The following is a 26924-nucleotide window of genomic DNA, read 5'->3' as shown; positions in this document are numbered from 1 at the left end:
TTACTTCATGTTCCGGAGCAGGTACTTGACTCCCTCGTACGACTCTTGGCCAGTCGGCAAGATCTGGCTTGCTGGCAGGACGAACCCGTTGCTTCCGGTATCACGCAGCTCCACAGTAAAGGTGTAGTCCGACTTGACCACGTCCTGGACATAGTCCACGCTGGATCCCGTTGCCGGGTAAATGGTCGTGCATATCGGGCCATAGGTGTACCTGGTGCCGTAGAGCGAGGCGATGGCCTTGGAAGCACCAGCGGCCAGAGTCTGCAGCTCATTGTTATTGGTGGCAGTGGCGGAGCAGCTGTAGCCGTACGGTGTCATGAACAGCTGGGAGTACGAGTGCCAGTCGATGAAGAGCTTCAAGCCCTGTGCCGACTTGATCGCCGCGATCTTGTCCCTCAGAGACTTGTTCTCGGGGGCGTCACCAGCAGCAGTGCCCTTGAAGTCCTCGGCGCACGGGTTCGTGGAGGCACCACCAGCGACGTTCCACTGGTAGGGCCAGTTCCGGTTGATGTCGTGGCCGAGACAGGTGCTTCCCGAGGTCGACTGCCTGTTCTTGCGCCACAAGCGGTCGGTCTGCGTGTAGATGAAGCCTGTAAATCATTAGCAACGGAGCTCTGGGCCGCGCTCGAGTGCCGACCTGGGCTTCGGATGAGAACTCACCATCAGGGTTGACAACCGGGAACAGGTAGAAGTCGTACTTGTCGACAAACGCCTTGGTCTCGGTGTTCGTGGCGTAGTCACTCAGGAGGATATTGGCGAAGTATTCAACAGTCTGTGCTTCGTTAGCAAAATATTCTCGGGCAATAAAAGAACCGGCCGAAGGTCACACACCATGGTGGTGATCCACTCTCGAGCGTGGACAGTGCCGTGGAATACGATAGCTGGCTTGACACCCTTTCCTGAGCTTCCATAGATGTGGATGCCCGTGATGGTGTTCCCCTGCAGAGAACTGCCCGATGTGACAATCTCCGAGTTTGCAGGGTACTGGGCCTGGAGGCCATTCAGGAACGACAGGTGCTGTGCATACGTGTGGTACGCTGTGAACCAGGTCGAGTTGATGGCGGCCGCAGCCCTGTCCAGCAGCACTTCGGACGCGGGCTCTTGCTCAGCCGCGATGGAGGCGCCCAGATCCTCGTGCATCACCACAATACCTTCGATCCCGGCAACCTCCTCGTTGAACGCCTGCAGCTTGTCAGGAGAAACAACGATGTCGGCGAATGCTCCGGCCTTGTTAGGGGCCTTCCAGGTGTCCAACTCCAGCTTCTCCACGATCTCGGTGACCTTGGATGCGTCGAGGCCGACGGGGACACGGAAGACCTGGTATCCATCGTAGGAGACCGCGCGAGGCTGTGGTTGGCCGTAGGGACTGGCCACGGCCAACGAGAGGGCGGATACAAGGAGCGCAAAGTGCTTCATCTTGAGGTCGTGTCTCGTTGTGGGCTTGACTCTGACTTGTCCAAGTAGGTATGGAGTCAGGAGATGCCGGGCAGCCTCGAAGATGGGACCGATTCAAATAGGCAGTGAGAGACAGAGAGGGTGAGCCAAGACAGGAAGTAGGACTGAAGTTCAGACAAGCTTCTTTCAAGGAATAAAAGGAAGGGCAGGTCTTGCTGTTTATAGATCTAGTGTATACTACAGTAGGAGATAATGAGTGTGTCGGATAGGTGAGTGTGTCACTGCGGGGAGAGGCAATATTGGGAATGGTTGTTGAGTGACCATGTCAAGTTTGCCCAGCTGCCTCTCTCGCGCGTAGTGCGACTGCCATAGAGTTCAGGGACTAGCACTCCCGGTCTTGCACTCCCACCCTGCATGTACGTGCTTGAGTACCACCTACCTCCCGAGGTCTACTTTACCTTCCTCAAAAGGCTTCCTTTCTTTAAAGGGCCGTCTGAGGCGAACAGCCGCGAAGGGTCACGAGTAGGACCTAGGTAGGTACGACCCGAGTTCCGACGGCCCACCCGTCCTGTTTGTATTTTGAAAGCGTGCCCACGTGTACTTGTTTTTTAAATAGCTTTCAAGTAAGAGATCCCTTCGTGTATAGATTCAGTGCTTGGTGTATGAAAACCTTCAAAGGCTAGAATGTTCCTCCCCTCTCTTAGGAGGTCACGCTGCGCCAAATGGTTCGTGCCAACATGGGAGTGCCAGACCGGGAGTGCCAGATGCTGGACTCACTGCGTGGAGTTGCGACTGCCATAGGTGCAGAAGTCTAATTTTATGGTTAACCTTGCCACTGAGACCTTCCCCTTTTGGCCTGGCCCTATGTTGTCGGGGAGTTGTGACCAGTGACTGCCTCTCACGTCGTGGTCTAGCCCTGCCTCGGCAAATCGCCCACCAGGGATCGCGTAAATTACTCCGGGACTCGGAGTGAGCCAAGCTCATGCAAGAAACACGCGACTCGGGTTCCTTTTTTCCTTTTTTTTTTTTTTCTCTCACACAGATATCTCTCCCCGAGTTGATTGTTTGTTCTGTTGCGCATCTGCCCCTCTGTTGGCCTTGGTCTGACGGCTCGTATTCCCCAAGATGATTGCAAGCAGACAGTGCCACGCTCTCGGTGGCGGTTTGCCAAGAACAACCAACCCAGGAAGTGACCTAACCGGCAGAAGGCTCGGCACACGATGTGACCCCCAGCTAGGGACCTGCCGAAAGGATGACTGCCAAGCTCGGTAGCAGGGCGAGCTGGCAGGTGCTGGCCGTGATAAGAAGGTTGGGAGTGTTCCACAGAGATTCTACCAGGTCCCGGGTTGTTGTGCTCATAACGTGATATCATGACCACTTATGCGCCCGCTTCCACGGCCCAATAGGATGGTGCCACTCAGAGAAGCCGACCTGCCGATTCAGGCTGGTGAGGTGCACAAATATCACTGTCGCACCAGCACGACAGTCCGCTTATTGACTTGTCTGACCCAAACTTCCCAAGAGGGAAGGCAAACAGTCCGATGGCATCGCGGAGAGGACAAGATAAAGATTCTGGGGCATCGGTCACGCTGTAACCTTATTTGCTGAACTGTATATTCTAAATTTTGTCTATTAGTTGTCGTCTTAGTCGTCCTAGCCTTCCGACTACCTAGGTGCCTTGGGTGCTTACCTACCTTACCTGGTCTCGTTTCTATTCCGTACTAGTATACGGCCGAAGCCATACACGGCACCTTCATGCAGTAGCAAAGGCTCAAGACCCAGTATTTACAAATCATACAATGCTGGTGATAAGTATCTAGGGATAAAACAATGCTGCAACCGTTAGGCAAGGACTGCTACCGGCCAAAAGACCCTAATACCAATCTGTCAATTTGGGTTATCTCTAGGAGTATGTGTCGTCCCGTCTAATAATTCTATTTACGAGATTTTCTGCTTTCGTTCTTGTTCTGTGCTTAGGTATACATTTGAAAAGATGCGAGGGGCCTTGTCAGACTGGCAGCGGTGACCGCTAAAACACCCTTACGAGATTGATACCCCATTTTCTTTATAGGCCTTCTTATGCTGTAAGTGTTTTAAGGTGGCTCTGACTATGCGCAAATCAAAGTTCCCACTGGTGATACTTGTTCATATATGCCGTGACTGGCCTCGCTAAGCGACCACGTGGGGTGGGGTGTATTTGCTACAGCACCAATTAGTCCAGCCGCCAGCTTGACTTGGTCTCATAGCAGCGAACAATTTCCACTGATGGTGGCAGCCGTGGCATTTTCCACAAACAAGTGACAAAGCCGCATCGTTATACTATTGGTTGCAGTACGACTTGTCCTTTCGAGGCCGCCTGCAGGATCACTGTCTTCCAGCATTAGACTGTCAACCTTGGAATCCAGCATGTTTTTCATTTAACCTAGCCACCATCACCCGAGGCTACCATCTTTGTGCTCTCTTCAGCCTGTCCGCGATGAAAGTAGTACCCGAGGATCTCGGCTCTTCTCACGTCCTCGGACGTATACGGAATAGAAGCGAAACCAGTCAAGTACCACCGCAATGGCGTAGGGGGGTAGAAAAGTTCCGACCCTCGGGTCAACTGGTACCTACCATTCTGCACATTCAATGTTATGAGTGCCATTAAAAGATTGCTTAATGATGCAAATAGTTAAATTTGATTGCTACAAATTGCAGCCCTGGCATATTTCATATCACTTGCATGGCGTTCAGTCACAGAACCTGGACCAACCTTACCTAGGTAAACACGGCACTCACCAGACCCGCACTGGCAGTACCGCAACGTTTCGAACAGGGCAGAGCAGGCTGTGGAAATTCTGAATCTAGCGGAAGGTTTTACGGTACAAAATTGGGATAGCTGTGGCAGCCTCACGTCACTTCAAATACACACGCTTGACCCTGATCTACCATCCTTGGCCTCAGCTCGCTTAAGAATTCGCCAGATTGGGACATCTTTTACACATACCTGCCGCCACACCCCACATGCCAAGCTTGGTCTGGGTCGTTATATGTTATATGTGCTTTTTTACCCAGCAGGACCGCTGTGTTGCAGGCATGAGATGTCCGGAATGCTGACAGCTGTGCTTGACATGGTGTCTACACAGTTGAACATGAATATGCCGAGACGAGACAAGGCTTGTGCACTGTGGATGATCTGATGCGGAGTGGCACATCCATTCTCTTCCGATGCAGTCATTTTGCAAGCCACGATACGCGTCTTCCATAACCACCGCCCGCTCCAAAGAATATAAAAGAACCATGGTCCTCCCATGAAAGCGTTTTAGATTGATCCGTCTCTCCCAACCGCTTGCAAAGCAGTCGAATAATCACACCCAGCTGGGCTCTATAGTCTTTTACAGCACTCTATACTTGACCACTACCTTCTCCTCATACACAATGAAGCTAACAATTCTTCTTTCTCTACCTGCGATGGTGCTTTCCACTGCTATTTCCAGTGAGTTGCTGGCTGGGAGCAAGAATGCGCGGGCCTCGCCCGCGGAGAGCCCTGAAATTGCCGACCTAGCAGGCCCTCTGTTCAACGACACGGAGACAGCTGGGTTTGATGTCCGTAGCGGCGGCACGAACAAACGAGCCTATCACAACGTTTACTTCTGCGTTGATGCCAACTGGGGAGGATATTGTGCAAACCGTGGAAGCAATGCAGGGGTCTGCAGTAAGTTGAGAAACCTTGTCTACCCATTCACAGCTTCATGGCTGGCTGCCCTTGGTAGGTCCAAATATTAACCAACATGCTTTTCGGGTCAGATAATCTGGGAAGCGACCTGAATAATAAAGTCAGCTCCGTTGGCCCTGATGCTGGCGGATACTGCAGATTCTATTTGTGAGTAGTACATCTTCCTCAAACGACAGTGAGAGGCTCTTCTTTAACAGGTATGTCTATAGCAACGCCGGTTGTGTTGACAATGATGGCTGCCTTCACTTCGACTCGACATCGCCGGGCCGCGCCAACCTAGCGCTTAGCAGCCAGCGGGTGTGCGGCCGGAATAGCCCCAATGATCAGATCTCGAGCTGGCAGTGCTGGGATCAGTAGATGGGAGCGGGCGTAGTCGAGCGAGCATTGGTTTTCGTCTCATAGTGGCCTCAGCACCTAGGTAGGCCGAGGATGGCCAAGCTCTTCTCATCTTTCACTTCTCAAACGAATATGCATGGATTCAACATACATGAACATGTACTGATTCATCACATGACTGAGATTACAAGTGTCATTTTTCACAATTCAAGTCTTTATTTGAGCCTACAGAATGCTGAAATTTCTTGGAACCCCTGGGAAGCCACACCCATTCCCAAACTTTCTAGCTGATCGTGAAGAGACGGCTTTCTAAGCCACAAAGGCGTATACCGTACAATAGCAGGGATCCAGTCGACGGGGTTGGCAATTCGTCGGCATTATGATCATGTATGCTTTCAGCAAGACATTTTGAGTGCTGAACAGATTGCATTATATGTATTAGTTATTATCACACTGACCGAACAGCATCTTCATCCAAAGCGTCCAGCTGTCAAGCCTTTGCCATGGCCACCATTCTATAGCCCCACACAGATATATGAGGATTTCCACCGTTCAAGGTTTGTACACTTTTTGTTTATGTTTGCGTTCCAGTCAATGATCTGTCGTTCCGTCGCTCCGTATTGCTCCCCCAATATTTGGCACGTATCGCCAGCTGAAACCTTGTGTAAAAGACACTTCTTGTCAGGGATAGAGATTGTTTTTCCAGGGGTCAGCAGTCTGCACCATACGTCCAGGTTGCTGTTAGCCTGTATGATGCTAAACATGGACACGCTGTTCTTTGCCGCGATGCTGTCACATGTGTCCCCGTCCTGGACCACATAGTCCCGGCTGGCCGGACGCGATCCAGAAGCAGCAGTGGAGTTCGCGGGTTTGTGATTCTGACCCGGACCCCAGGCCATTGTGGTTGCATTATTGGTGGTGTTGGCGGCGGCAGTGACGGCGGCAGTGGGAAGGGCTTGGCCATATGGACCGGGTGTGGTGTAGGAGTAGCCCGAGGCAGAACATGACGAAACGAGACTGTGGAACTTTTCGACCAAGGCATCACCCCGGGCGTCGATGTGTGCGATTTTGGAGTTCACTTGTACCTCCAAGGGGCCGAGCATGCAGTCGTCGCAGTCGTCGACGGCCGTAGTAGGCGTGTTCCCGAGTCTCTGCGCAGCGAGCTTCATATCACAGAACTGTCCCGTGTTCCTGCATGACACATAGGCGAGTCAGAACAGTCCTTCGGTATCGGCAAGGGTTCAGAAGATGTGAGCGGGATTCCCCTTGCTTACCTGTTTTTGTAACATGAAACGTCGTAGAAGTACAAATACCGCTCCACTATGTAGCTTGCTAGACCTGGCGTTTAGCTTTATGGAAAGGAGTATGTGCGATAGGGATCACGAACCAGGGTAATTGGATCCTTTCCAAGTCAGAAGATCGCTCTCCTGGCAGACGCCATTGATCTTGTCGCGCAGATCAAGGAGTGACTGCTTGCAGTTCTGGGTGCAGACGGCCACGACGTCTCCGACACCGAGAACATCAACACTGACAGCCCTGCACTCATGTCAATGAACAAAGCCCAGTGGATCGGTGTTGTTGGAAAATGGAAATGGAGGGTCAAGATCCTGTACTCACTCGTATCGGTGGAGATTTGCAAGCTGGTCCACGCAGTCCACCGTGGTGTTCATAGCCTCGTAGCAAGCCTGACTCAACCCGAAGTTCTGATATGGCGTATGGAGCAGAGGAAACTGCTGGGCAGCCACGGTGCCAACGAGGGCAAATATTGCACACAGAAATCCTGGGCCATTCATTTTCGCCATGGTTGGAGTCCGTGCTGCTTGTGGGAGAAACAGTAGGGCGTTGGGGGGCTGAAGTAAGCTTTAACATTCCATCCACAGTCATGAGGCATGTCAACAATGAGGCAGCCGTGTTAGTGCTGTTACTCAATTATTAGTGTGCCGTAGAAAAGTTTTCTATGGTCGTGTCAATGCCTTCGATGTCCTAAGTGGATTCCAGCCCTTCCCATTTCTGGCGTCTCCCGAGCCGCCCTGAAAAGAAACTTCGGACGGAACCAAATATCGGACACAACCAACGGTGACATTTTTAAGGGTCCTGGGCCGAGAATAGCACAGGAGTCAATGTCTTCCATGAGGCTGAATCCATCTGAGCCGAGGTTCAGGGTCTAGTCTCACATCTTATCCTGATGTGTAATCTTGTTGTGGTAGATGTTACCGCACTAGGAGTTAAGCTCATAGTGTTTATCGACATCCTTCACACTAAGTAACCATCGATGACCCTGTCTCTGTTAGTTTGTGTGGCCTTTTAGCCGGAACAACACCCTCACCCTTTATGCACCTAGGCGCAGCAGGTTACCAAACTTCTGTAAGGATTGTCTCTCAGAAACATACGCTGTTGATTTTCTCGTGGCCTTCCTACTCATGTTCCTGCCGAGTGGTTACAGGATTCCCCATGGGTTCTCCAGGCGATGGATCCTCTCAACCCGGCCATTCGGTCAATCCGCCGTGAAACCAATTTGCCTTAGCCACGGTTCATGAAATGATAGCCTCGGTGGTGGGATTTCAGATATCGAATAGTCTCAAAGTGGAATGAATTCCGTAACGCTACCCCTTGAGGATTCTCGTGCATGTGAAGGCTTTTCCGTTTGCCAAGAAAGTCCAGAAGGGGAGGCGGCGCTCAGAGTTACAGGAGACGATGATAGGCGATCGTGAATTCATATATACCGAGTGCCACGTCGCGAACTCTGGATTTTACAGAGGCGGATGTAAAGCCTTTTGTCTCTTGGTGTTGTTGTTGAGATGAAGTTCTCTCAGTTTCTCGTATATGGCCTTTGCTTCGCCTTCCGGCAAGCGGCGGCCAAAGCCGTCTTTGCCCACTTTATGGTGCGCCTATGTCTCTCTTCCTTCTGATCTTGCACAGAGACTAACAAGAGCTCACACAGGTTGGGAATACGGCCAACTATCAAACCAGTGACTGGGAAGATGATATCAACAAGGCCCAGGAGGCACATATTGACGCCTTTGCTCTGAACATGGCAAACGGGGAGTCGATGAACGATGCTTCCCTCGCAGCCGTCTTCTCAGTTGCCGAGTCCAAAGGCTTCAAACTGTTCTTCTCTTTCGACTATGCTGGTCAAGGGCCATGGGATAGCGGTGTCGTTACCGGGCTCATCAACAAGTGGGCGGCCAGCGCAGCCTACTACCGCCATCAGGGACAGCCTTTCGTCAGCACCTTTGAAGGCCCTGATCAAGCCGACGACTGGATATCCATCAAGGCGGCTACTGGCTGCTTTTTCGTCCCTGACTGGTCGTCGCTCGGAGCCGCAGCCGCCATGCGGAAGTGTGGAGGCTGCGCGGATGGACTGTTCAGCTGGGCAGCGTGGGCATGGGGTGATAGGGATATGGATGACTATGTTGATGCTTCTTATCATGACTTCCTGGGAGGAAAGCCATACAGTAAGTCACATGCCTGATCAATCCGCAGTCCGACTTATACAACGTGCATGGAGGCGTTGCCTTACTGACTTTATTCATCCGGTGTAGTGATGTCAGTGTCACCTTGGTTCTATACCAACCTGCCAGGCTACAATAAGAACTGGCTCTGGCGTGGAGATCATGTCTGGTATGATAGGTGGATCCAGGTGTTTTCCAGAGAGCCGGAGTGGGTCGAGATCATCTCATGGAATGACTACGGAGAGTCTCATCACATTGGGCCTATGCGCGACCATGCCATGGATGCCTTCACCGTGGGAAAGGCGCCCTACAACTATGCCCTACAGCACGATGGTTGGAGGTCGACCCTGCCGCACACAATCGACATTTATAAAAACGACGTTGCCCACATCGACACCGAAGGAATACAATTCTGGTACCGGCTCCACCCCAATGATGCGTGTACCAGCGGGGGAACATCCGGAAACACGGCTCAGCAGTTGCAATATGAGTTCGAGCCTGCCGATGTGTTGCACGACTCCGTCTTCTTCACGGCGATCCTGGCGTCGGAAGCAGATGTGGAGGTGACCATCGGCGGCGAGGCGGGCACGGTCTACTGGCGCAACAAGCCCGAGGGCGGAGTAGGCATGTGGCACGGCTACTCAGGAGTCGGTTCTCGAACGGGCAAGGTCGAGATCAAGCTGCACCGGGGCGGCGACGTGATCGCGCAGGTCACGGGTGAGGCAATCACAACGTCGTGCGAGAAGAACGTCAACAACTACGATGCCTGGGTCGGGTCGCAGTTCACCAAGCGTATCCCCACCGTCACCACGCCGCCACTGTCGTCGATGGTGTGCGTGGACGGCTGGGCGGTGGATGACTTCCTCTCTCTCTGCTCGTACTCCTGTGGGCTGGGCTACTGCCCACCAGGAGCCTGCATCTGCCGCGCCATGGGGACAATGCCGAAGCGACCAGACTGGACCGGCGTGACCGGATACCCGGCAGAAGGCTTGAGTGGCAGCTATGGCGGGCTCTGTAGCTTCGACTGTGGGTTCGGCTACTGCCCTTCGGAATATTGTGGGACGACGCAGTATCCTGCTATCGAGCCGCGCGTGTCTCCTTTCCTGCCGCCGACGTGTACCTCAGGAACGGCAGACGGGGCATTCGAGGCTCTGTGTAGCTTCACTTGTTCTCACGGGTTCTGTCCAATTTCTGTGTGCACATGCCTGTCCCAGGGGCCGCTCAACCTCCTCGACCCTACCACGCCCTCCATCGCCAAAGCATTGCCGCACCTGGGTGATGACCACGGCCTGTGTGCCTTTGCGTGCGCGCGCGGGAACTGCCTGTCGGACGTGTGTGACTCCCTATCAGGCCTGCCAGGGCGAGAGACAGAAGACCCGACGCCGGCAGGACCAGACCTGAGCATCCCGCACCTGGGCGAGGACTGCTACCGGTACGACCACTGCGAAGACCTGGAGGACCGCACCACATGGTCGTGCAACGACGGCTACGAGTACGTCGGCTGGGACCTCGACGTCTGCAAGGGCCTCGGGGGCCAGTGGGGGAAGCCCATCTGCTGCAAGTCGTCGGACCTTCCGATGGACTGCATCTGGCGCGGCGGCGGGTCCGACTGCAACGGGCAGTGTCACTCTGGCGAGGTGACGCTGTTCGAGAGCGGCGACGGCGGCTGGCCGACCGAGAGCAACGACGACCAGTGCACGCGCGGCTACAAGAACTTCTGCTGCGAGCTGCGCACCTTTGACGACCTGACGGGCCGGTGCCACTGGACGGGGTGTGGCGGATCGTGCAACGACGACGAGCAGGACGTCGCCTACGCCTACAACCTCGGCCTCTGCACCATCTTCAACTCGGGCCAGCACTACTGCTGCCAGGACGAAAAGAAGCCGCTGGAAAACTGCCACTGGGTCGGGCAGGGCGACTGTGCCGACAATACGTGCAACAGCAACGAGGTCACGCTCGAGGTCAACTCGCAGGGTGACACTTACGGGAGCTGCGCCTGGTTCCGCAACAAGGCGCTGTGCTGCACGGCAAACGACGACGTTTTTGAGCAGGCCACGTGTGGCATCCAGCTCTGCGACACCGAGTTCGCCGCGGCCGAGGGCATCAGCTGTGGCCAGGACCCCTACGCCGACGACATGTCGGACGAGGACCTGTGTGAAGACCCCGGCTCGCTGTCCACGAGAGATGATTTACACTGGCATGTGGACAACTCCACTGGCACTGCAAACACCGTGACGAACTCGTCGTCGCTCCTTGTCCTGGAAAACCCCTCTGAGCTGACTCGTCGCGGCACAAAGCGCACTTATGAGGTCGACTGGGAGTGGCTGACCTCGGCCTGGACCCTTGTTGTCTTCTCGAGGGCCTATCCGGGCTCGTCGCACTTACACGACCGCACGCGCAGCACCCCGGCCACCAACCTGGCCTTCCGGATGCGCGATGGCTGTACGTCGACGGATATTATCACGGTTGATACGACCACTCTCAACAGTACTGAGAGAGCAGCCCACTGGGACACTGAGCATAACCCGGATGTAAGTCTGTGCCGAGCTGGCTTTGAGTTTTGAAGCACTTGAGACTGAGTGTTCGTTTTAATATCATGTTGCTAACGCTGTCTTGCCCGTGATCCAGCTCCAATATATTCGCGACTTTGTCTACACCTTGGGCACGGGCATACTGCCAGACGGCACGCGGACGACCAACAACGCCTTTATCAATGGCCAGGACATGGAGTCGTACTGGAACGCCCGCGTGCTCGACCGCAGCCTGCCCCAGGCGGGAAGTAGTCGTTGCATCCGCACGCCCAACGACTACTTCATGGACCGCTTCGGGTCGCAGGGAAACCGGTACCCGCTGCTGCTGTGCGAGCGGAACCTCAACCAGATGAAGGGCATCGTCTTCAACCTGGACCAGACCAAGAAGAACGCGGCCGGCGAGGTGGTCCCCACGGATCCCATGAGCACCGAAAACTTCGAGACCCTGGTCGAGCGTCTGATGGGGGGCGACGTGCAGGCGCAGAACCAGATCTTCGAGCACCTGCGCGTCGTCATTGCCGTCTTCGTCTACATCAACCACCCGGACGCGCAGCGCATCATCCAGCACAACCGCCGCGAGCTGCAGGCCGCCGCCGACGCCATCAGCGGCCAGGTCGGCGCCTTCAGCCGGGTCGGCGCCATCCACCGCGAGTTCAACATCAACTGGTACCGGCGCGCCGCCGACCTGGCCAGGACCTGGGTTGGTGATCGGCTCATCGATATCATCGGCGCCTTGAACAGGGCCTCGAATGCCAGCCCGCAGACGCTCCCACCCAACTGGCGGTCTATCAACCAGACCGTATCAGAGCTGTACGACGACCTGAAGAAGATCAGACCCCCGCCGGATCCATGAAGATGAGGATGGATGTGGCAGAGAATTCAGTTCAGTCTAGAGGGACTGCTCTCAAGTACCATTCTAATACTCGTCGGACATCAAGATGTAGTTATAAAACCTAGACGGCCCGCAAGCATGTAACCCACGATAACCTATCATTTGTTCTAATAGATAGATACAATAATTAATCAATGATAATGACTATGCGTTCTTGAGTACCCCGTTTTCCGTCACCGCGTCATACCCCAGCGGAGCAATCTTCGGCGGCCGCCTATACTCCGGCCCATCCAACAGGCGCGAGTCCAGCTTGTCGTAATGAGTCGACAGATACTTCACCTGCACGTACTGCCAGCCCACGTACTTGCAGGTGTGCCCGTCGACCTCCGGGTACTGGCCCTCCTCGTCGGGCGCGGCGCGTGGCCCGCCGCGGACATAGAGGCTCTCGTCGTAGTCGCCATCGATCAGCGCCACGACGAGGGGAGGCACAGGCGCGTAGCGATGGGCCGGCGGGAAGTTCTCTGCAAAGGCCGGGAGCGTGTTGAGGCACTTTTGGTCGACGTAGATGCAGTATGTGAACCGCGGGAGGCGGTTGGGCGCGTCTGTGGGCAGCGGCATGACCTTCTTGACCCAGTGCTGCTGGCGTGCCACATTGTGCGTGTCGCGCCATTCCACAAACTTTGCCCGGACCGTGTCGATGGAGGCGTTGTCAAGGGCCTCCTTGTCCTCGATGACTGTCCACTTGGCATACTGCGGCAGCTTTGGGTGTGGGGTTAGAACTTTATCAGGCTGTTTTTTTCTTTCAATTAACGAGAGAGGTTACTGCAAGAACTCACCACTGCGTCGCCGCCGAAAGTCTCCAGGCCGCGCATGAAGTCGTCCTCAAAGTACTTCATGAACCGCTTCCACTCTTCGTTGTCGCCGTAGGCGCAGCGGTAGATGACAAAGCCCCATTCGTGCAGGCCTGTCTCGATCATGCCACTTATTGTGGCGGCGAACGGCTGCGTCGACCATCTGACAGCGTCGCCCTGTTCGATGAACCACTCAAGAGTTGCTGAGGAGGTCATGGTGCTGATGTCTCGGCGGTGGTTGATCCGTCGGCCGTTGGCCGTTTGCTTCAAATGTTCCGATGAGAAGAAAATGTGTCTGGTGAGTGTGCGTGGGAAGAGAAAAAGCGAAGTTCGGGACGGGTGAGTGCTTTGGCGCAAGGCTACAAGGTTGAGAGTATCTTATGCTTAAGTAACTGCCCTCTGTGGTGCTAGTGAACAACACTGGCGGGGTTCCAGGTTTCACACATTGTAGGGAGTTGCTTGAATTTCTGGTAGCCTAGCTCACGCATGACAGCCCGCCCACTCTAGCGTAAATTTGGAAGAACGGGCATGTCTTCCTGATTGGGTACTCTAAGATATTAGGGTGGATAAAAATTTTTACCTTTCCTTCCTAAGGTATTATACTAAGATTCTATTTAAGAAATACTTAAATAATAATTAACTATTTAAAGTATTATAATTATTTTATTTAAAGAAATTATTTATATTAAATAAGTTATAAGTTATAATATTTTAAATTTAAAAATATATAATTATTTAATATTAATTAATATAATATTCTTATAGTCTTTTAAACTTATATATATATATATATATATATATATTATTTTTATAAGACTTTAATAGAACTTAGTTAGTGTAGTTAAAGATTAAGTTATTTAGTGAGAAATAGTTTGTGTGAAGGGTGAGCGAGGTGCGGGAGGGATGTATCAACCTATTAGTGGGGATGAGGCTCTGTCTCTGTACATATAAAAGAAATGATTCATGATTACCACAGCTTTTCAGCTAATGAGATGCGTTAATTTGGCCTTGTTTCCGTCCCTTTCCCCAACTATCTTTGAAAAGTCATTCATTCTATTAAGCTCAAGACAGGATTCACAAAAACAGCTTGATAAAGACGAATGGCATTGCAACTGCGCTGCTCGCGGCCCTGGTGGCAAGGGGAAGCCCTGGAGGCCCGCAGATGCCCAACAGTCAGCGTGTCTAGTAAAGCCGAGGGCTTTACATTCGGGGTCACAAGTGGTGGTGTGACGATACGGGCGTATAGACTGCTGAGAGTAGCCAATTCCTTTAAATTGGTTATTGATATGGTCCAAACGCATAATAATAGGAGATTTACTGGCCAAAATTTGTTACTTTCGTGTGATTTGGTGCTTTAAATGTTTCTTTTTGGCAAACACGCCCTATCTGCTCCTAAAAAAGGATATACCTACTAACATCAAAGTACATACACCGTCCAACCATGGACTCAGTCATCTTGCCGTCTTTTTCGAGGCTCACCTTGGGCCTCACTTCGTCAACTGGGTTATCCAGATGAATGTTTGAACCGTGCATATTTCTGAGCTAACGCATGGAAAGATGCCGAATGTAATGTGAAAATTGTTGCGATTCAAACGTGGTATCCTTGGTTCCACGAAAAATTGTTGTGCGGAGAGCAACTATTCGCCATACACCTCTTTTGTGTGCATTTCAGGGCGAAAATAAAGATCTCAGGCCAGTTTGTAGCCTCCACTATATGTTATACTTTGCGGCCTCATGAATGGGACGCGAATTTACAACAGGGCTAGAGATCCGCCAAACCAATCGCCAGCTGCGTTGCAGATTATACAGACCAATTAACGGCAATACTCTGTCCCGTCGCCTGTCGGACCCATACGAAAGCGTTTAAAGGCAGTTTTGAATCCGTGATAGGGAAAATAAGCCTTGATAAGGCGGCATCAACTCGAAGTGGCTACATATGTAAGCAGTTTCACCCATTCATCGAATACTCCAGATGTCTGCCACAACATCTTTAAGAGGTCAATACCTAGGTAGTACTACCACGAACAAGGCCAACTTGAAATCCTACCAGATTGGAGCTTGCAGATGGAGACCACGAGAATGTAGCACTCCATAGGACCCTGGCCCTACCTTCCTGCCGGCCCAGTGTTGCCGCTTGTCTCGCCACCCACCAGAGGCGATTTCCGTACAATGAGCAGACACCAGTCGCTCTAGCATCTTAGGCCGAGCAGTTCATGTGCCAGCGCCTCGGCCTACTGTCGAGTCCTCGGAACGTGGCTCCGGACCCACGAGGGCTGGACCGGATACTAGGTACTTACTTAGGTATCTAACCCAGAAGACCTGGCCTAGACGGCGCCTGGTCTATTAGAGCCGGGAAATGGCACATGTCACTAGGTCAGGCACGCAGTACCGCGACGCTCGGGGATATGCTGTGTTCTTTCAGGATCCTCCTCCTGCACTCTTGGATTGGGCTAGAATGGCCTGCCGCTGATTCCGTGCGCCAACATGACAGATCTGTATACTGCGGAAGGGCTCGAGCACACGGCCCGATCGATGGACTTGCCAGGCTAATAATTGGCATCTCGTGGGCGACGGTCAGACTTGGGCTTACTCGGGCTATCCGAATACTATCATTGATGTCTTTCTTCCGCCGCTAGCCACACGGCCACGATGGGTTTTCCAAGTGTGGTTCCACCGCTAGGCGTTGCCGTCAAAGGAAAGAAGCGGTTCATGGATATGCAATTCTTCAACGGCTTCATTGATCCGGGTGTGACTTCGGAGAAGTTGCCCTCTCATAGCACTTCGTCCAGCAATCTATAATCCATAATATGGCAGACTCTCTCGTAAGATTCTAGGAGATGCGGTTCAAATATGCCAGTCTATCGTCTGTCAAGACCTCAGCCTTCGCAGCGTGATAAATCTGCATTTCCTTTCTTCGACTTGTCCCAAGACATATATTCAACACTTCACAGATCGTAATGCCTTCACTCAGATCCTTACTCCTGGCCTCCGCAGTGGCCACTTGCACCTCCTCCTCCCCACTGTCCCTATCCATACCCACCCCCATTTCCAACCTAATCCCGTCGCTCGGCGGCTCGGGCGGCGGCGGAGACTTCGGAGGCGACACCCAGAATGGCCTCCTCGCCGGGGCCTGCAAGCCCCTGACCATCATATTTGCCCGCGGCTCCGGCGAGACCGGCAACGTCGGCACCGCGACGGGGCCGCCCTTCTTCCGGGCGGTCGCGGAGCGGGTCGGCGCCGCGAACATGGCGGTGCAGGGCGTCGAGTACGGAGCTGCGTTCTTAAGCGTGCTGGGCGGTGGGGATGCACCCGGCAGTGCGAAGATGTAAGTTGTTTTCTTGCCTACTCAGTCTCTAGAGGTTCGTTCACTGTTGTGGCAGGGGCCATTCACTCCAGCTTGACTGTTATTGCGCCGGAAGAGGCATTGGCTAATGGACGACGGCGACACTAGGGCCGAACTCGCCCAGCAGGCGCTCTCCAGGTGTCCGACTACAAAGGTTGTCTTGTCGGGCTACAGCCAGGGTGGGCAGCTTGTACACAACGCGGCCAAGCTGCTGCCAGCCGAGGCTGCGCAGAAGATCGCGGGCGCTGTCACGTTTGGGGACCCAGGTAGGGCAGACACAACCCCTTCTCGTTCCCACATCATGGGGTCAAGCTTGCTGGCTGGCTGGCTGACCTGCGAAAATCTCTTTAGATAATGGCCAGTCCTTTGCCAACATCCCGCCTGGCAGTGGCAAGATCTACTGCCACCCCCTGGACAATATCTGCCAGAACGGTGTGCTCATCACGCCGTTTCACTATTCGTATTCGACGCAATATGTACCTGCAGCTGCAGACTTTGTGGCGTCGACTTTGTCAGGCAAGTCATAAACTCGGGTATGGTGGCAGGAGGCAAGGGAATTGGACAGCCAGTTGGAGTTGTCAATGTCTCGGCGCAGCAGGAAGACCACATGCAACAAAAGCAATGGTGATCAGGACCGCTCTTTAGAGTATGGGTTACAATTCAGAAGGCATTCCCATTCGTTGGCCCTTTTGTGTGGGCCGAGAATTCGTGTGGATTGTATTTCCAGCCTAATCGAGCAAAGGGGTATTGAACAGAAACTTGGAATCTTGCACCCATGCACCCGGTTCCCTAGTAACGTGCCGCAACATTCCTCCCTCCCTCGCTACCAACAGCTCTGTTCCGTGGTATTTCAACTCCCAACAGCGACTCTCCGCGCAACAGCTGGGACCCAGCACGGCTTGTTTCTGCCTTTATCATTTACAGCATCAAGTCGTCCACTTCATCATCATCATTTCCGTCATTTCCATCACTTGGTCGTGAGATGGTCTCCGAAATCCTCGAGCAGGGTGCTGCAGGGTCGGAGTGCATGCGCCGTGGTCTGCGGTTCGACCGCGTGCTCTTCACCCCCGCCTTCGCAGCTGTCCGAGGCAGGTTGTGACTAGGCTCGAGGAAGGAGAAGCCCAAGCCCTCGAGCATGTGGCCAGAGGCTCCTCAACCCCAGCCAAGCATCTCGAGCGTGCTCTTTGTCTCGAGGCCGCTCAGTCCCGCGACGCCCAAGGCCCGGACCTGGGTGCCCCGCCTCAGACGCTGCAGTCCCACGGCGACCTTCCACCCGTCCTCCTCACCGATGACAAACATGTACCTCTTGCCCTCCTGGTCTCGGATTGTCGCTCGGAGGAGATGTAGCCCCTTGGCCTTCCAGTCCCCAGTCTGTGCCGTGCTGTTAGTCACGCGGGTCGATCCGGACGACACGCTCGAGGCGTCGTCGTGGTAGCCGGAAGAGCTAGGCAGGTTCGAAGCAGCAAACTTGGACGCGCAGTCGCCCAGGCGGCAGGAGTCCTTGCACGAGCGGAGCACGTCGGCGAGGTAGGCGTCGGCCTCGTCGCCAGACAGCGACTTTGGCGACCCCCTCTCGGCAGCGCGCAGCCGGGCGCCTCCCCCCACCACCTTGGCAAAGAAAGCAGTACTGATGTGGTTCGCACTCAAAGCAGGGTTGGACGAGGATTTCGAACCGGTCGGGGATGGAGAATTCGCAGCAATCGCACCAGTCAAAAAGTGCACGGGACACCATACCTCTACCGTCTTGAGGGTCCAGGCCTTGACGTCCCACTCGCGCTGGGCAACGCCACGGATGTCGTCGTCGATGAACAGGCCCTCTGTCGTGATGCGGAGGATGAGACCATCCGTCACGGTGCCGACCCCAGAGACGAGCTGGGAGGCCGGGGTCTTTGCGAACTGGTTCATGAAGCAGTAGACGGCCTTGATGACGATCTTGTCGGGGTCCTTTGTCGAGTAGGGGCCGCGCACAGACGGCGGCGGCGACGTACGCGCCGTCGACTGGGACGGGGCCCACGAGGACTCGGACATGTCGGACTTGGAATTGCGGCGCGCAGGCCGCCTCGGCTGGTCGTATGGCCGGAATGAGTAGCCGTCGGTGTCGTCGCCGACGAAGGTCTTTGCTGTTGGGGGAGGGGGCTTTTTAGTAGGGGAGGATGGCGTGGGTGGTTTGCCGTTGGGCCAGGGGCTCGTCTTCTCGCCGACGCCCGAGTAGGCGTATGAGGATGTGCTGCGGGCCTGGCTGCCCGCCTCCTCCCTCCGCTTCCTGTCCTCCTCGAGCTTCCTGCGCCGCTCTTCTCGCTCCCTCGCGAGGCGCTCCCTCAGCTCCTTCTCGCGGGCCTCCCTCTGCTCCTTCTCCTTGCGCTCTTTCTCTTCCTTCTCCTTGGCTTCCTTCTCCTTGGCCGCCTGCTCCTGGGCCAGCTTGTCCTTGGCCTCCTGCTCCCGGCGCAACCTCTCGGCCTCTCGTTGAGCCCGCTCGCGTGCCTCCTTCTCCCTAAGCTCCTTCAGCCTCTGAGCGGCCTCGGCGCGGCGCTTGTCCTCGGCCTCTTTGGCCTTGCGTTCCTCCTCCTTGCGGCGGACCTCATCCCTCGCCTTCTGCCACGAGTTCTTTGGTGTCTCTGCTTGTGGTTTAGTGGGCTGGGGTTTGGGCTGGGGTTGGGGGGTTGGTTGGGGGGTCGGCTGTGGCGGTCGTTGATACGAGCCACTGGACGGATTCGCACTGGGTTTCGACCCACCTGGTGGAGGCGGGGGGGAGTGGGCATCTGGAGGTGGGCCAGCGCCGGGGGAAGAGCCGTGATGGGCGCTGTGGGGGCTGGATCCAGCACTACTGAAGCCACCACCGCCGGGCATTGACGAGCCACCGGAATAGAAACCGCCTCCCCCTCCCGCTCCGTCGCGTCCGGTGCCGTCGGTAGATTGGCGGCCGAGAGACCAGGCGCCAAGGCCGACAGCTATTACGAGCAGGAGCATGCCGGCGTTGCCCATGCCCTGGAAGTTTGCCCACCAGGCCTGGAAGGCGGGTGCCATGCTCTGGCCGAGGACGACCATGAGGAGGGCGGATGCGAAGCCGGCGATGAAGCTGTTGGTGTTTGTGCGCAGCGAGGGCAGGTACAGGAAGCCCGAGCCGGCCGAGTGCTCTGGTATGATGAAGACATCATATTTTCCGGGGGGCAGGCCTGAGCCAGATGTCGTCTTTGGCGACTCGCCGTGGGGAGGCGGCGGGGGCGGGGGCGGGGCGCCGCTCATGTTGTCGTGAGAGGGTTCGAAGTCGGACCAAGCAGGCCGGGCAAAGGAACAGCGCTATGAGTGTGGTGGCAATCAAATTCTAGTGGTATCTCGGAGAAGCCATTGGAAAGCAGACGCTCGAGTCGCTGGACGTGCACTGTTTTGAGCAAGAGAAGGGTCAGCATCCTATGCCAGCAAAGCCAAGCACCTGGGAAAGCAAGCACAAAATTGGTGTCATGCGGTGGAGAAGGGCGACGACATCGAACTGGAAGGACAAGAAGAAGACGGCCGGGCAGTTGGTGAGATCAAGGGCGGGTGGTTCTGACTCACCAGAAAACAAATGAGACGTGAAGCAAGCACAAACGAACGCCAGCCGATGCAAGAAGACAAGTTCGACAAGACCCTTGGAATGGGCAGTCCCACGGGATTCGAGGACGGGGGGAGACCTTGTGCCCTTAGTTGGAGGTATTGTGGCAGGGCTGGCAGGTCGAGGCCGAAGTTCGAGTCCGACTTCGAGGACGAGGAACAAGGTGGATAGGACGACAAGGTCAGGCAGGCGAAGCTCAGCTGGTGGTCGGGTTGGGAGTTGGGAGTCGGGACTTTGGATGGCAGTGGCAGGTCGTGGAAAGTGGCCGGTGGGCAGGAGCAGGACGGCAGCGGCGGGGAGGGACCCTGTGACAGAGCAGGCAGGGGTGGCGGAAGACGATGCTTTGCCGTGATTTTATTTACCGTTGCAGGCCCGTTTGTGGTGTGGTGTCACGTCCAATTGCAGTCGTCAATGTGAGTGTGTTTATGTACTTGGGGGAGCCAAAAGATTTCGTGGAGTGGGGGAGCAAGCTACGGTGCTGTTAGAACAGGGGGGTTCCCTGAGCTCCTGCACTTTCTCTGCTGGGGATTTTGTACGGCCACCGTTTCTGCGCGTTTTGCCTGTTCTGCCCGCTCTGCCCCTCTCGTGCCCGTTCTACGCCAGATATCCTGCATATCTATGAATATCGTCCCTCTCGAAAGCCCCCGTATCGTGCCTATCACGGTGAACAATCAGTACTCCGTAGTCAAGAGGCCACTTGTCTCTTCTGCACCTGGAAACGGAGGGCAGAGGACAACAGACAGGCCAGGCTAGTGTGCTGAAGTGCCTGTTTCCCAGCCTTCCCTTTTGCTGGGCTGGCCCAATCACCGGGGCAGCTGCTGGGACGGGTAAACCCATCTGGCCCCACCACGACAGAAGGACTGCAGACGGTCAATCTCGTGGGGGGTTGCAACCGTAACCGCTGGGCCGACTTGTCACATCAGCCACCGTCAGCCAAAAAAGCACAGCAGCCAGGCCGCCTAACACGGCCGTCGGGCGTCAATTGAGCTCGGCTGAAGTTGGTTCATGATGCACGTCCAAGAACAGTCCAGTCCAATCGGCTGACAAGCGAGCTAATACCACTGCACCGTTTTGTATGGACCTACGTAACTCTTGGGCGTCCAAAATGCAATCGCAGCCCATCGCCTGCAGATCAACCTGCTGCAGTTCCATCTCCCATCATCTATCCCACCGTCTACTCTAGTGTTAGTGCGAGCCGTTGACGGAGCAACACCCTTGCACGGGCCACGGCTCGCTCCCCTCCAACGGTTTGTCCCATCCAGGATCATCCCCCGACCAATCGCTTACATGCATGACGTATTGCAAGTACATACGGAGTCCTGACCCGTCAACAACATCCCAAGTCGGGCAGCCAGCTCCTGAGGTACCTACTATTGAAGGTGGGATTGCATTAACCAGGTCAGGTCCCAATTTGTTTGGCCTCCATGTGAACGCTATACTATGTACATAGTAACACGAGCGGCAACATGGCCCAAAGGCCAGTCGTTGGGAGAGATCATTTCCTAGGGGCTTATCTCCTAGGACGACTGTCCATATTAGGTGGTTCCGAGGTCTGTTGGTGATAAATAATCCCACTTGAGGTGATCCGCGGGGGATAACCCTATGAGTTTATGAGTTCCTCTGTACTGTACGGACTTGTTTACTCCCTACAATAAGATGCCCCGAAGAAGACACTGCGGCGCCATGGTTGACACCCGAGCCGTGGATGCTGTTACATCCCGTCCCGTATATTGCACGGACACGTGTAGTCTATGTACGTACAATGCACGTCTGTACTGTGACGCTGGTAGCAGCCGTTGGCGGGAGATCAGGGGCGGCAGTCGACAAGTCTGCATTGGCCTGCTCAGTGCCCGCATCACCTCGCATTGCATCCCGCCGGCGCATTCTTCGCACAGACATAATCCCACCAGGTTGTCGGGCTGGGCTCGTCGACCAGTACATACACATACACAGCAGCAACAATCACCCTGTGCCACACGGAGAGTAGGTGAGGAAAGAGTCAAGCAGGGCGGAGTAGCAGCCCTGCCATATTAGAAGACATCGTGTCCCCATTTGAAAACACCCCTCAATTTGGATGCCATGTCTGTCTGTTGGACTATGCAGTACACAGTGATTACGCATGAGAGCACCCCGCTCAGCTGCTCGCCGGTCGTCGACGAGCGAAATATCCCAAAATAAGCTCTCCCAGACTCCGTACTCCAGGCCCAACCCATCGTCATTCCACATCAACTCTTTCATGAACTGCCACAACACCCATGGTCGTTCGCGCGGGGAGGCTACTGCCTCGCAGCCTCGCACAGACACAAACTCCATATCCCGACATCGACCAAGATAGCGACGCTTACTTGCCCAGCCTCCGGGCCTTGTTGTTGGCCACCTTCATCTTGGCCCCGATGCGGTCCACGTCGCGGTCCATCTGGTCCAGCATCTCGTTCTGCTGCTCGACCTCGCCCTTGATGGCGAGGCCCATCTCCTTCTGACGCCGGATGATCTTGGCCAGCTCCTCGACGTCCTGGTCCTGCTCCTCCATCTGCTGCTTCTGGAGCTGCACCACGCCGACGTTGTCCAGCTCCCGGGTCCTCTCCGTCTCGGGCAGCGGTGCTCCCAGCACCCTGCCGCCGCCCATCCTGGACCGCGACGACGCTGACGACGAGGACCCCCCCGCGCCGGAGAGCAGCGTGGCCTTGTCGCCGGCGCTGGGCGTGCCCTCCCTGACGCCCCGCGCCGAGGCGAGGCTGGAGCTCAGCTTCTCGAGCCCGTCCCTCTCGGCGCGCGCGGCGGCCAGCAGGTCCCTCCTGCGCCTCAGCTCGCCGTCGCCCAGCCGCTTTGTCTCCCCCATTGCCTTCAGCCCGCCCTCGAGCGCCGCCAGCAGGCTGCCGGCCCTGACCAGCGCCCTCTTGGCCGACGCGCCGGCCTCGACCGCGGCGGTGGACCCCTGCTTCCCATACGCTGCGCCAGGGCCGGAGCCGGCGCCTGAGTCGCTGGCGGCGTCCCTCCGGGCAAGCTGCATGCGGGCCTCGTGCAGGTGGCCCTTCATCTCGCGGTGCAGGTCGGTCCAGGTGGTGGGGTCGCTGGCGGCGGCGGCGTTGGGGCCATGCAGGTTGATGGCGGGCACCCTGCCCTCGACGGCGACGCCGCTCGAGCTTGCGGCGCTGCCGCCGCTGGCGGGGGGCAGGCCCAGGAAGCGCCTCCAGGCGGGGGTGTCACGCCATCGGCGGTCGGGCGACTCTGCGACGGCGCGGAGGTAGGTCTCGAGGGCGCGGCGGCGGTCCTCGGTGAGCTCGGGCGAGGACAGGGTCGACTTGAACCAGTGTTTGGCCGGCAGGGGCTCGGGCGGGGCGGCGCCGGTGGTTTTGACGAGCTCGTCGTGCAGGGCGGCGAACTCGGAATAGCGCTTCTGCGTGACAAAGGAGCGCAGGGGCATGCGCAGGGTGATGTTGTACTGGGTGAAGGGCTTCGAGTCGGGCGGCGAGTTGACCGATGTAGTTGGGATTGAGATCTCGATGGGCGGGGCCATAGTCGTCTGGCGGTCGAGGCAGACTCCGCGGCCAATCGTTGTTGTTGTGTGTCAGGGCTCTGTCGGGCTTCGACGGGGAGGGTGGACAAGGTGGCCGAGGTCGTGTGTTGTTTTTTGTTGCTGTGTGATGGCGACGACTTTAATGTGCCTGTCTGCCTGTCTGCCTGTCTGCCCTGTATGACGGTGGTGTTGGTGCGTGCGTGCAACTTGCAAGTGCGAGAAGAGGCCTGCAGTCCAGTCGGGTAGGTGCCCCGTAGACTACTGAAGGCCAAGCTTCGAGGGCCCTTAGCTGCGGCTCTGGCAAGGAACGGGTAGTGTGTACCTAGGTCGGCGGCTAGACTGCCTGGGTGGGCGTCGTACAAGTACTTGAGTACCTGTCCCCGTCGGTGAGCACATGGGGGTCCGTCAGCCAGCGTCGTCAGCCAGCACAGGGCCCCTTTTAATAAAGAAATGGAAGGAATGTGAAGAAAGAAGTGGCCAACCTGGCAAGACAGAGAAAATTTAGAGTACTCTATTGCCCACCTTGTCTTTACTCTGTGCTCCGTACTCCGTACTGCTGACCCAGCATCGCCTGCTAGAAGCTGTAAGCTGTAAGGGGCCTGCAAGGGCCGCTGCAAGGTTGGAGACGCAGCGAGTCGCAGGCTGGAGAATGCCATCATATATGCGCTGTCGACCTCCAGGAGGACTCGACTGCAGCCGACCTTCTCCACAGTGCCACCAGGCCCGCATTATTGGGGGACCTCAACCACCTGCCAACGCAACAATGGAGCTGTGCCAGTTAATTCGGTCAGTCCAGTCCCCAGAGTTCTCTTTCCGAGTAGCCGTGAACTGCAAGCAACTGGTTGGTGTACAGAGCAGCAACACAACCGAGCATCGCCAGAGAGAGAGTAGGGCACAAGCTGCCACACCTTGGAAAACTTGCCTGATGTCTTGCCATAACTTTGGTATTTTGAGTTGTTCTGTAGACCTCCTATCCAGGCATCCCTCACTAGGCCATCCTAGAGAGGGTTATATATAATTTAAGGTCAGGAGGCTGTTCCTCGGGAAGATGTCACTAAGGGGGCTGTCTATTAAGAGCCACCCGTAGAGAGGTTATGAATTAGGAAGTAGTTCTATTAGGAGGTTGTCTGTTGGGAGGTTGTCTGTTAGGAGGTTTTTGATTAGGAATTGTCGATTGGGAGGTTGTCGGTTAGAAGGTTGAAAAGGGCTGCCTATAAGAGGCTTGCTATTAAGAGGTCATCCTCTGGAGGTTAGAAGACACCATGGCCAGGTGCGCAGCTCACGATGCCACCCTTAAAAGGTACCAAGCACCGTAAAAGCCACACTAGTACACCGTTCGTACACACAGTAAGAGGGCATGAAGCCGAACGGCAAGCAACGCACGTAGAGAAGGAAGGAGTCACAAATAGGAACCGAGCTTTTATGTTCCCAGTTTCTATCGCAGCAAAGCCTCCCAGTACGCTGCCAGTCAGAAGTCAGCCGTCAGCCACGGCTGTCACCTACCACAGAAGACAAGGAGACAGCAGCCTGTCGGGGGCCCAGACCAGTGCATCCAACCCTCACAGGCCACCAAGTCTGCCCGACCCCGAGCACATTACATCTTCCACCTTTAAAGCCCAGGCGTCCCGGCCGTTCCCTCGTGTTGGTGACTGTCAGCCATGTTGTCCCTGCCTCCCTCAAAACGTCTCCTGGTCCTCGCCCTCGCCCTCGGGGATCTCGAAGCCCTCTTCTGTCGAGTACAGGATGGTCTGGATGTTCTTGATCAGGCCGCCCTCCTCCTTGTCCAGCTCCGGGTCCTCCTCACACGCCTGCTGGACGAGAAGCTCTATGTCCCGCAGCTTCGCGAAGTAGAAGTCGCGCTCGCGCTCCAGGCCCACCACCGTCTCCTTGAGCTGCGTGTTCTCCGCCTGCAGCGCCGCCGACGCTGGGGCGGCCTTGACCCCCAGGCGGGGCCCGCCAGAGGGCGTGGTGCCCCCGGCCGCCCGCCGCGCAGCCGTGGTCGTCGCCGCAGCCGCCCGAGGTGCACCGCCACCCGCGCCGGCGGACATGCCCTGGCCCTTGCGCCGGGAGACAGCATCGTAGTCGCCGCCGGGGTAGTATTGGTCCCAGAACCGCTTCGTCCACTGCAGGAACTCGAGGTTGTCCTGCATCTTGCACTTGACCAGGGCCTCGACGGGGACGGACTTGTCGACCTGGTGCTTGGCGAATGAGTCTGGGCAGGGTCGCGTGGTGTCAGCAGAGGAAAGAAAGACCGCGAAGCAGCCGGGGGCAGGGTTGGAGGTGATCTGTACTGACTCTGCAGGATCTTGAAGTTCTGGATGTAGGCATACTCGGTGTTGACGTTGAACTTGACACGCGACATGGGGACATCACCGAAGATGCTGTCAAACACCTGGCAAAGAGCAGCTCTGGGGCCAGAGACGACAACGGTTAGCCATGGGAGCTGTTGGATGTAGGCTTCGTGGTGCGATGCGTAAACGAGGGGCGTGGCAAGAATCATTCATTGCCTGGGGAGGTTCGGGCGTACGCACCCAGTTCCACATTGCTCGACCTTGGTCATGTTGAGCTGGAGGAGGCTGTTGAGCCATGCGATAAGTTCTTGGCTGTGGTGTTGCGAGTCTCGTTAGCATCCATGTCCACATCCCACATCCAACGGCGCATGGAGACAGCGTAGACAGGGCACGCGCCACTGCGCTGCTCGCTGCCCCCTCGAGAGGGTTGTGTGGCCGAGGAGAAGAGTCGCAGGTGCTGACCGTGATTCACCCATCTTGGTGTGGTGTGATTGAAGATCTGGAAGCAGGAGTCGCTGTTGGGTGACGTGGTCGTTGGGAGGCTGTCGCAAGCAGCGACGCGGCGTGATGGGCCGAAATGACGTGTGGGTATCTTAAAGGACGGCGGGGGAGGGGGAAATGGAGATGGAGATCGAAGCAGAAGGGAAAAAAAGGAAGCAGGCTGTCTGTCTGAAGCAGGCACACGACAAATCAAAAATCTACGTCTAGGCTGCAACAGGCTGTGTGTGTGTGAGAGAGGGAGGGTGAGTCTGGTTCCGTTCTCTTGGTCGAGGCAGCAAAGCAAAGCAGCAGAAGAACAAGACCGGCGACGCCGCCGTGGATCTGGATACGGAAAGAAAACGCAATCTGAAGACCACACCGCCGTCGCCCAATCAACGGAGGCAAAACAACACAGAGGGGGACCGTTTACGCCCAACAGGGCTCGGAGAATCGGGTCAGAGGTGGGGCTTATTACCCTGGACAGACTGACAGAGCTGCCCAAGACTTCCAGGTACCCAGGTACCCGGTACATATGTACTGTACATGCACTCACCGCGCTAGCATCACACCGCCCGGTAAAAAAGTTCCCTGA

At 55.8% G+C, this 26924-nt stretch overlaps 9 protein-coding genes across 9 annotated transcripts; 2 read left to right on the top strand and 7 right to left on the bottom strand.

Moving 5' to 3' along the window:
* Positions 1-1416, bottom strand: KVR01_013703 (uncharacterized protein; the record flags this gene model as incomplete). The annotated part of the gene is made up of 4 exons (XM_044782714.1): positions 1-444; positions 481-590; positions 661-772; positions 832-1416. The coding sequence occupies 4 exons, from the start codon at positions 1414-1416 to the stop codon at positions 1-3; spliced, it is 1251 nt and encodes a 416-aa protein (XP_044637348.1).
* Positions 1417-5961: 4545 nt separating this feature from the next.
* KVR01_013683 (uncharacterized protein) lies at positions 5962-6615 on the bottom strand (the record flags this gene model as incomplete). Its single annotated transcript, XM_044783767.1, has 1 exon — positions 5962-6615. The coding sequence occupies one exon, from the start codon at positions 6613-6615 to the stop codon at positions 5962-5964; it is 654 nt and encodes a 217-aa protein (XP_044637328.1).
* Positions 6616-6716: 101 nt separating this feature from the next.
* On the bottom strand, positions 6717-7248 carry KVR01_013662 (uncharacterized protein; the record flags this gene model as incomplete). The annotated part of the gene is made up of 3 exons (XM_044783544.1): positions 6717-6778; positions 6834-6982; positions 7064-7248. 3 exons carry the CDS (start codon positions 7246-7248, stop codon positions 6717-6719), a joined length of 396 nt encoding a protein of 131 aa, XP_044637307.1.
* A 996-nt stretch (positions 7249-8244) lies between these two features.
* KVR01_013676 (uncharacterized protein) lies at positions 8245-12282 on the top strand (the record flags this gene model as incomplete). Its single annotated transcript, XM_044788139.1, has 4 exons — positions 8245-8328; positions 8388-8901; positions 8989-11429; positions 11527-12282. The coding sequence occupies 4 exons, from the start codon at positions 8245-8247 to the stop codon at positions 12280-12282; spliced, it is 3795 nt and encodes a 1264-aa protein (XP_044637321.1).
* Positions 12283-12307: 25 nt separating this feature from the next.
* Positions 12308-13492, bottom strand: KVR01_013675 (uncharacterized protein). Its single transcript, XM_044787549.1, has 2 exons — positions 13098-13492; positions 12308-13020 (listed from the first exon to the last, which is right to left on the bottom strand). Exons 1-2 carry the CDS (start codon positions 13326-13328, stop codon positions 12466-12468), a joined length of 786 nt encoding a protein of 261 aa, XP_044637320.1. The 5' UTR covers positions 13329-13492; the 3' UTR covers positions 12308-12465.
* A 2577-nt stretch (positions 13493-16069) lies between these two features.
* On the top strand, positions 16070-16982 carry KVR01_013678 (uncharacterized protein; the record flags this gene model as incomplete). The annotated part of the gene is made up of 3 exons (XM_044794594.1): positions 16070-16437; positions 16564-16721; positions 16807-16982. The coding sequence occupies 3 exons, from the start codon at positions 16070-16072 to the stop codon at positions 16980-16982; spliced, it is 702 nt and encodes a 233-aa protein (XP_044637323.1).
* A 149-nt stretch (positions 16983-17131) lies between these two features.
* On the bottom strand, positions 17132-20604 carry KVR01_013684 (uncharacterized protein). The gene is made up of 2 exons (XM_044785472.1): positions 20008-20604; positions 17132-19834 (listed from the first exon to the last, which is right to left on the bottom strand). The coding sequence occupies exon 2, from the start codon at positions 19696-19698 to the stop codon at positions 17608-17610; it is 2091 nt and encodes a 696-aa protein (XP_044637329.1). The 5' UTR covers positions 19699-19834; positions 20008-20604; the 3' UTR covers positions 17132-17607.
* A 1470-nt stretch (positions 20605-22074) lies between these two features.
* KVR01_013667 (uncharacterized protein) lies at positions 22075-24483 on the bottom strand. The gene has a single exon (XM_044782830.1). It carries the CDS (start codon positions 23559-23561, stop codon positions 22386-22388), a length of 1176 nt encoding a protein of 391 aa, XP_044637312.1. The 5' UTR covers positions 23562-24483; the 3' UTR covers positions 22075-22385.
* A 76-nt stretch (positions 24484-24559) lies between these two features.
* KVR01_013697 (microtubule-binding protein BIM1) lies at positions 24560-26890 on the bottom strand. Its single transcript, XM_044788626.1, has 4 exons — positions 26315-26890; positions 26093-26164; positions 25857-25969; positions 24560-25773 (listed from the first exon to the last, which is right to left on the bottom strand). Exons 1-4 carry the CDS (start codon positions 26326-26328, stop codon positions 25238-25240), a joined length of 735 nt encoding a protein of 244 aa, XP_044637342.1. The 5' UTR covers positions 26329-26890; the 3' UTR covers positions 24560-25237.
* Positions 26891-26924: the final 34 nt, after the last annotated feature.

The sequence above is a fragment of the Diaporthe batatas genome, assembly GCF_019321695.1.
Source record: "Diaporthe batatas strain CRI 302-4 chromosome Unknown Contig00030, whole genome shotgun sequence".
Lineage (NCBI taxonomy): Eukaryota > Fungi > Ascomycota > Sordariomycetes > Diaporthales > Diaporthaceae > Diaporthe > Diaporthe batatas.
Note: the sequence above shows the minus strand (reverse complement) of the source record. Positions and strands in the feature narration are given on the sequence as shown.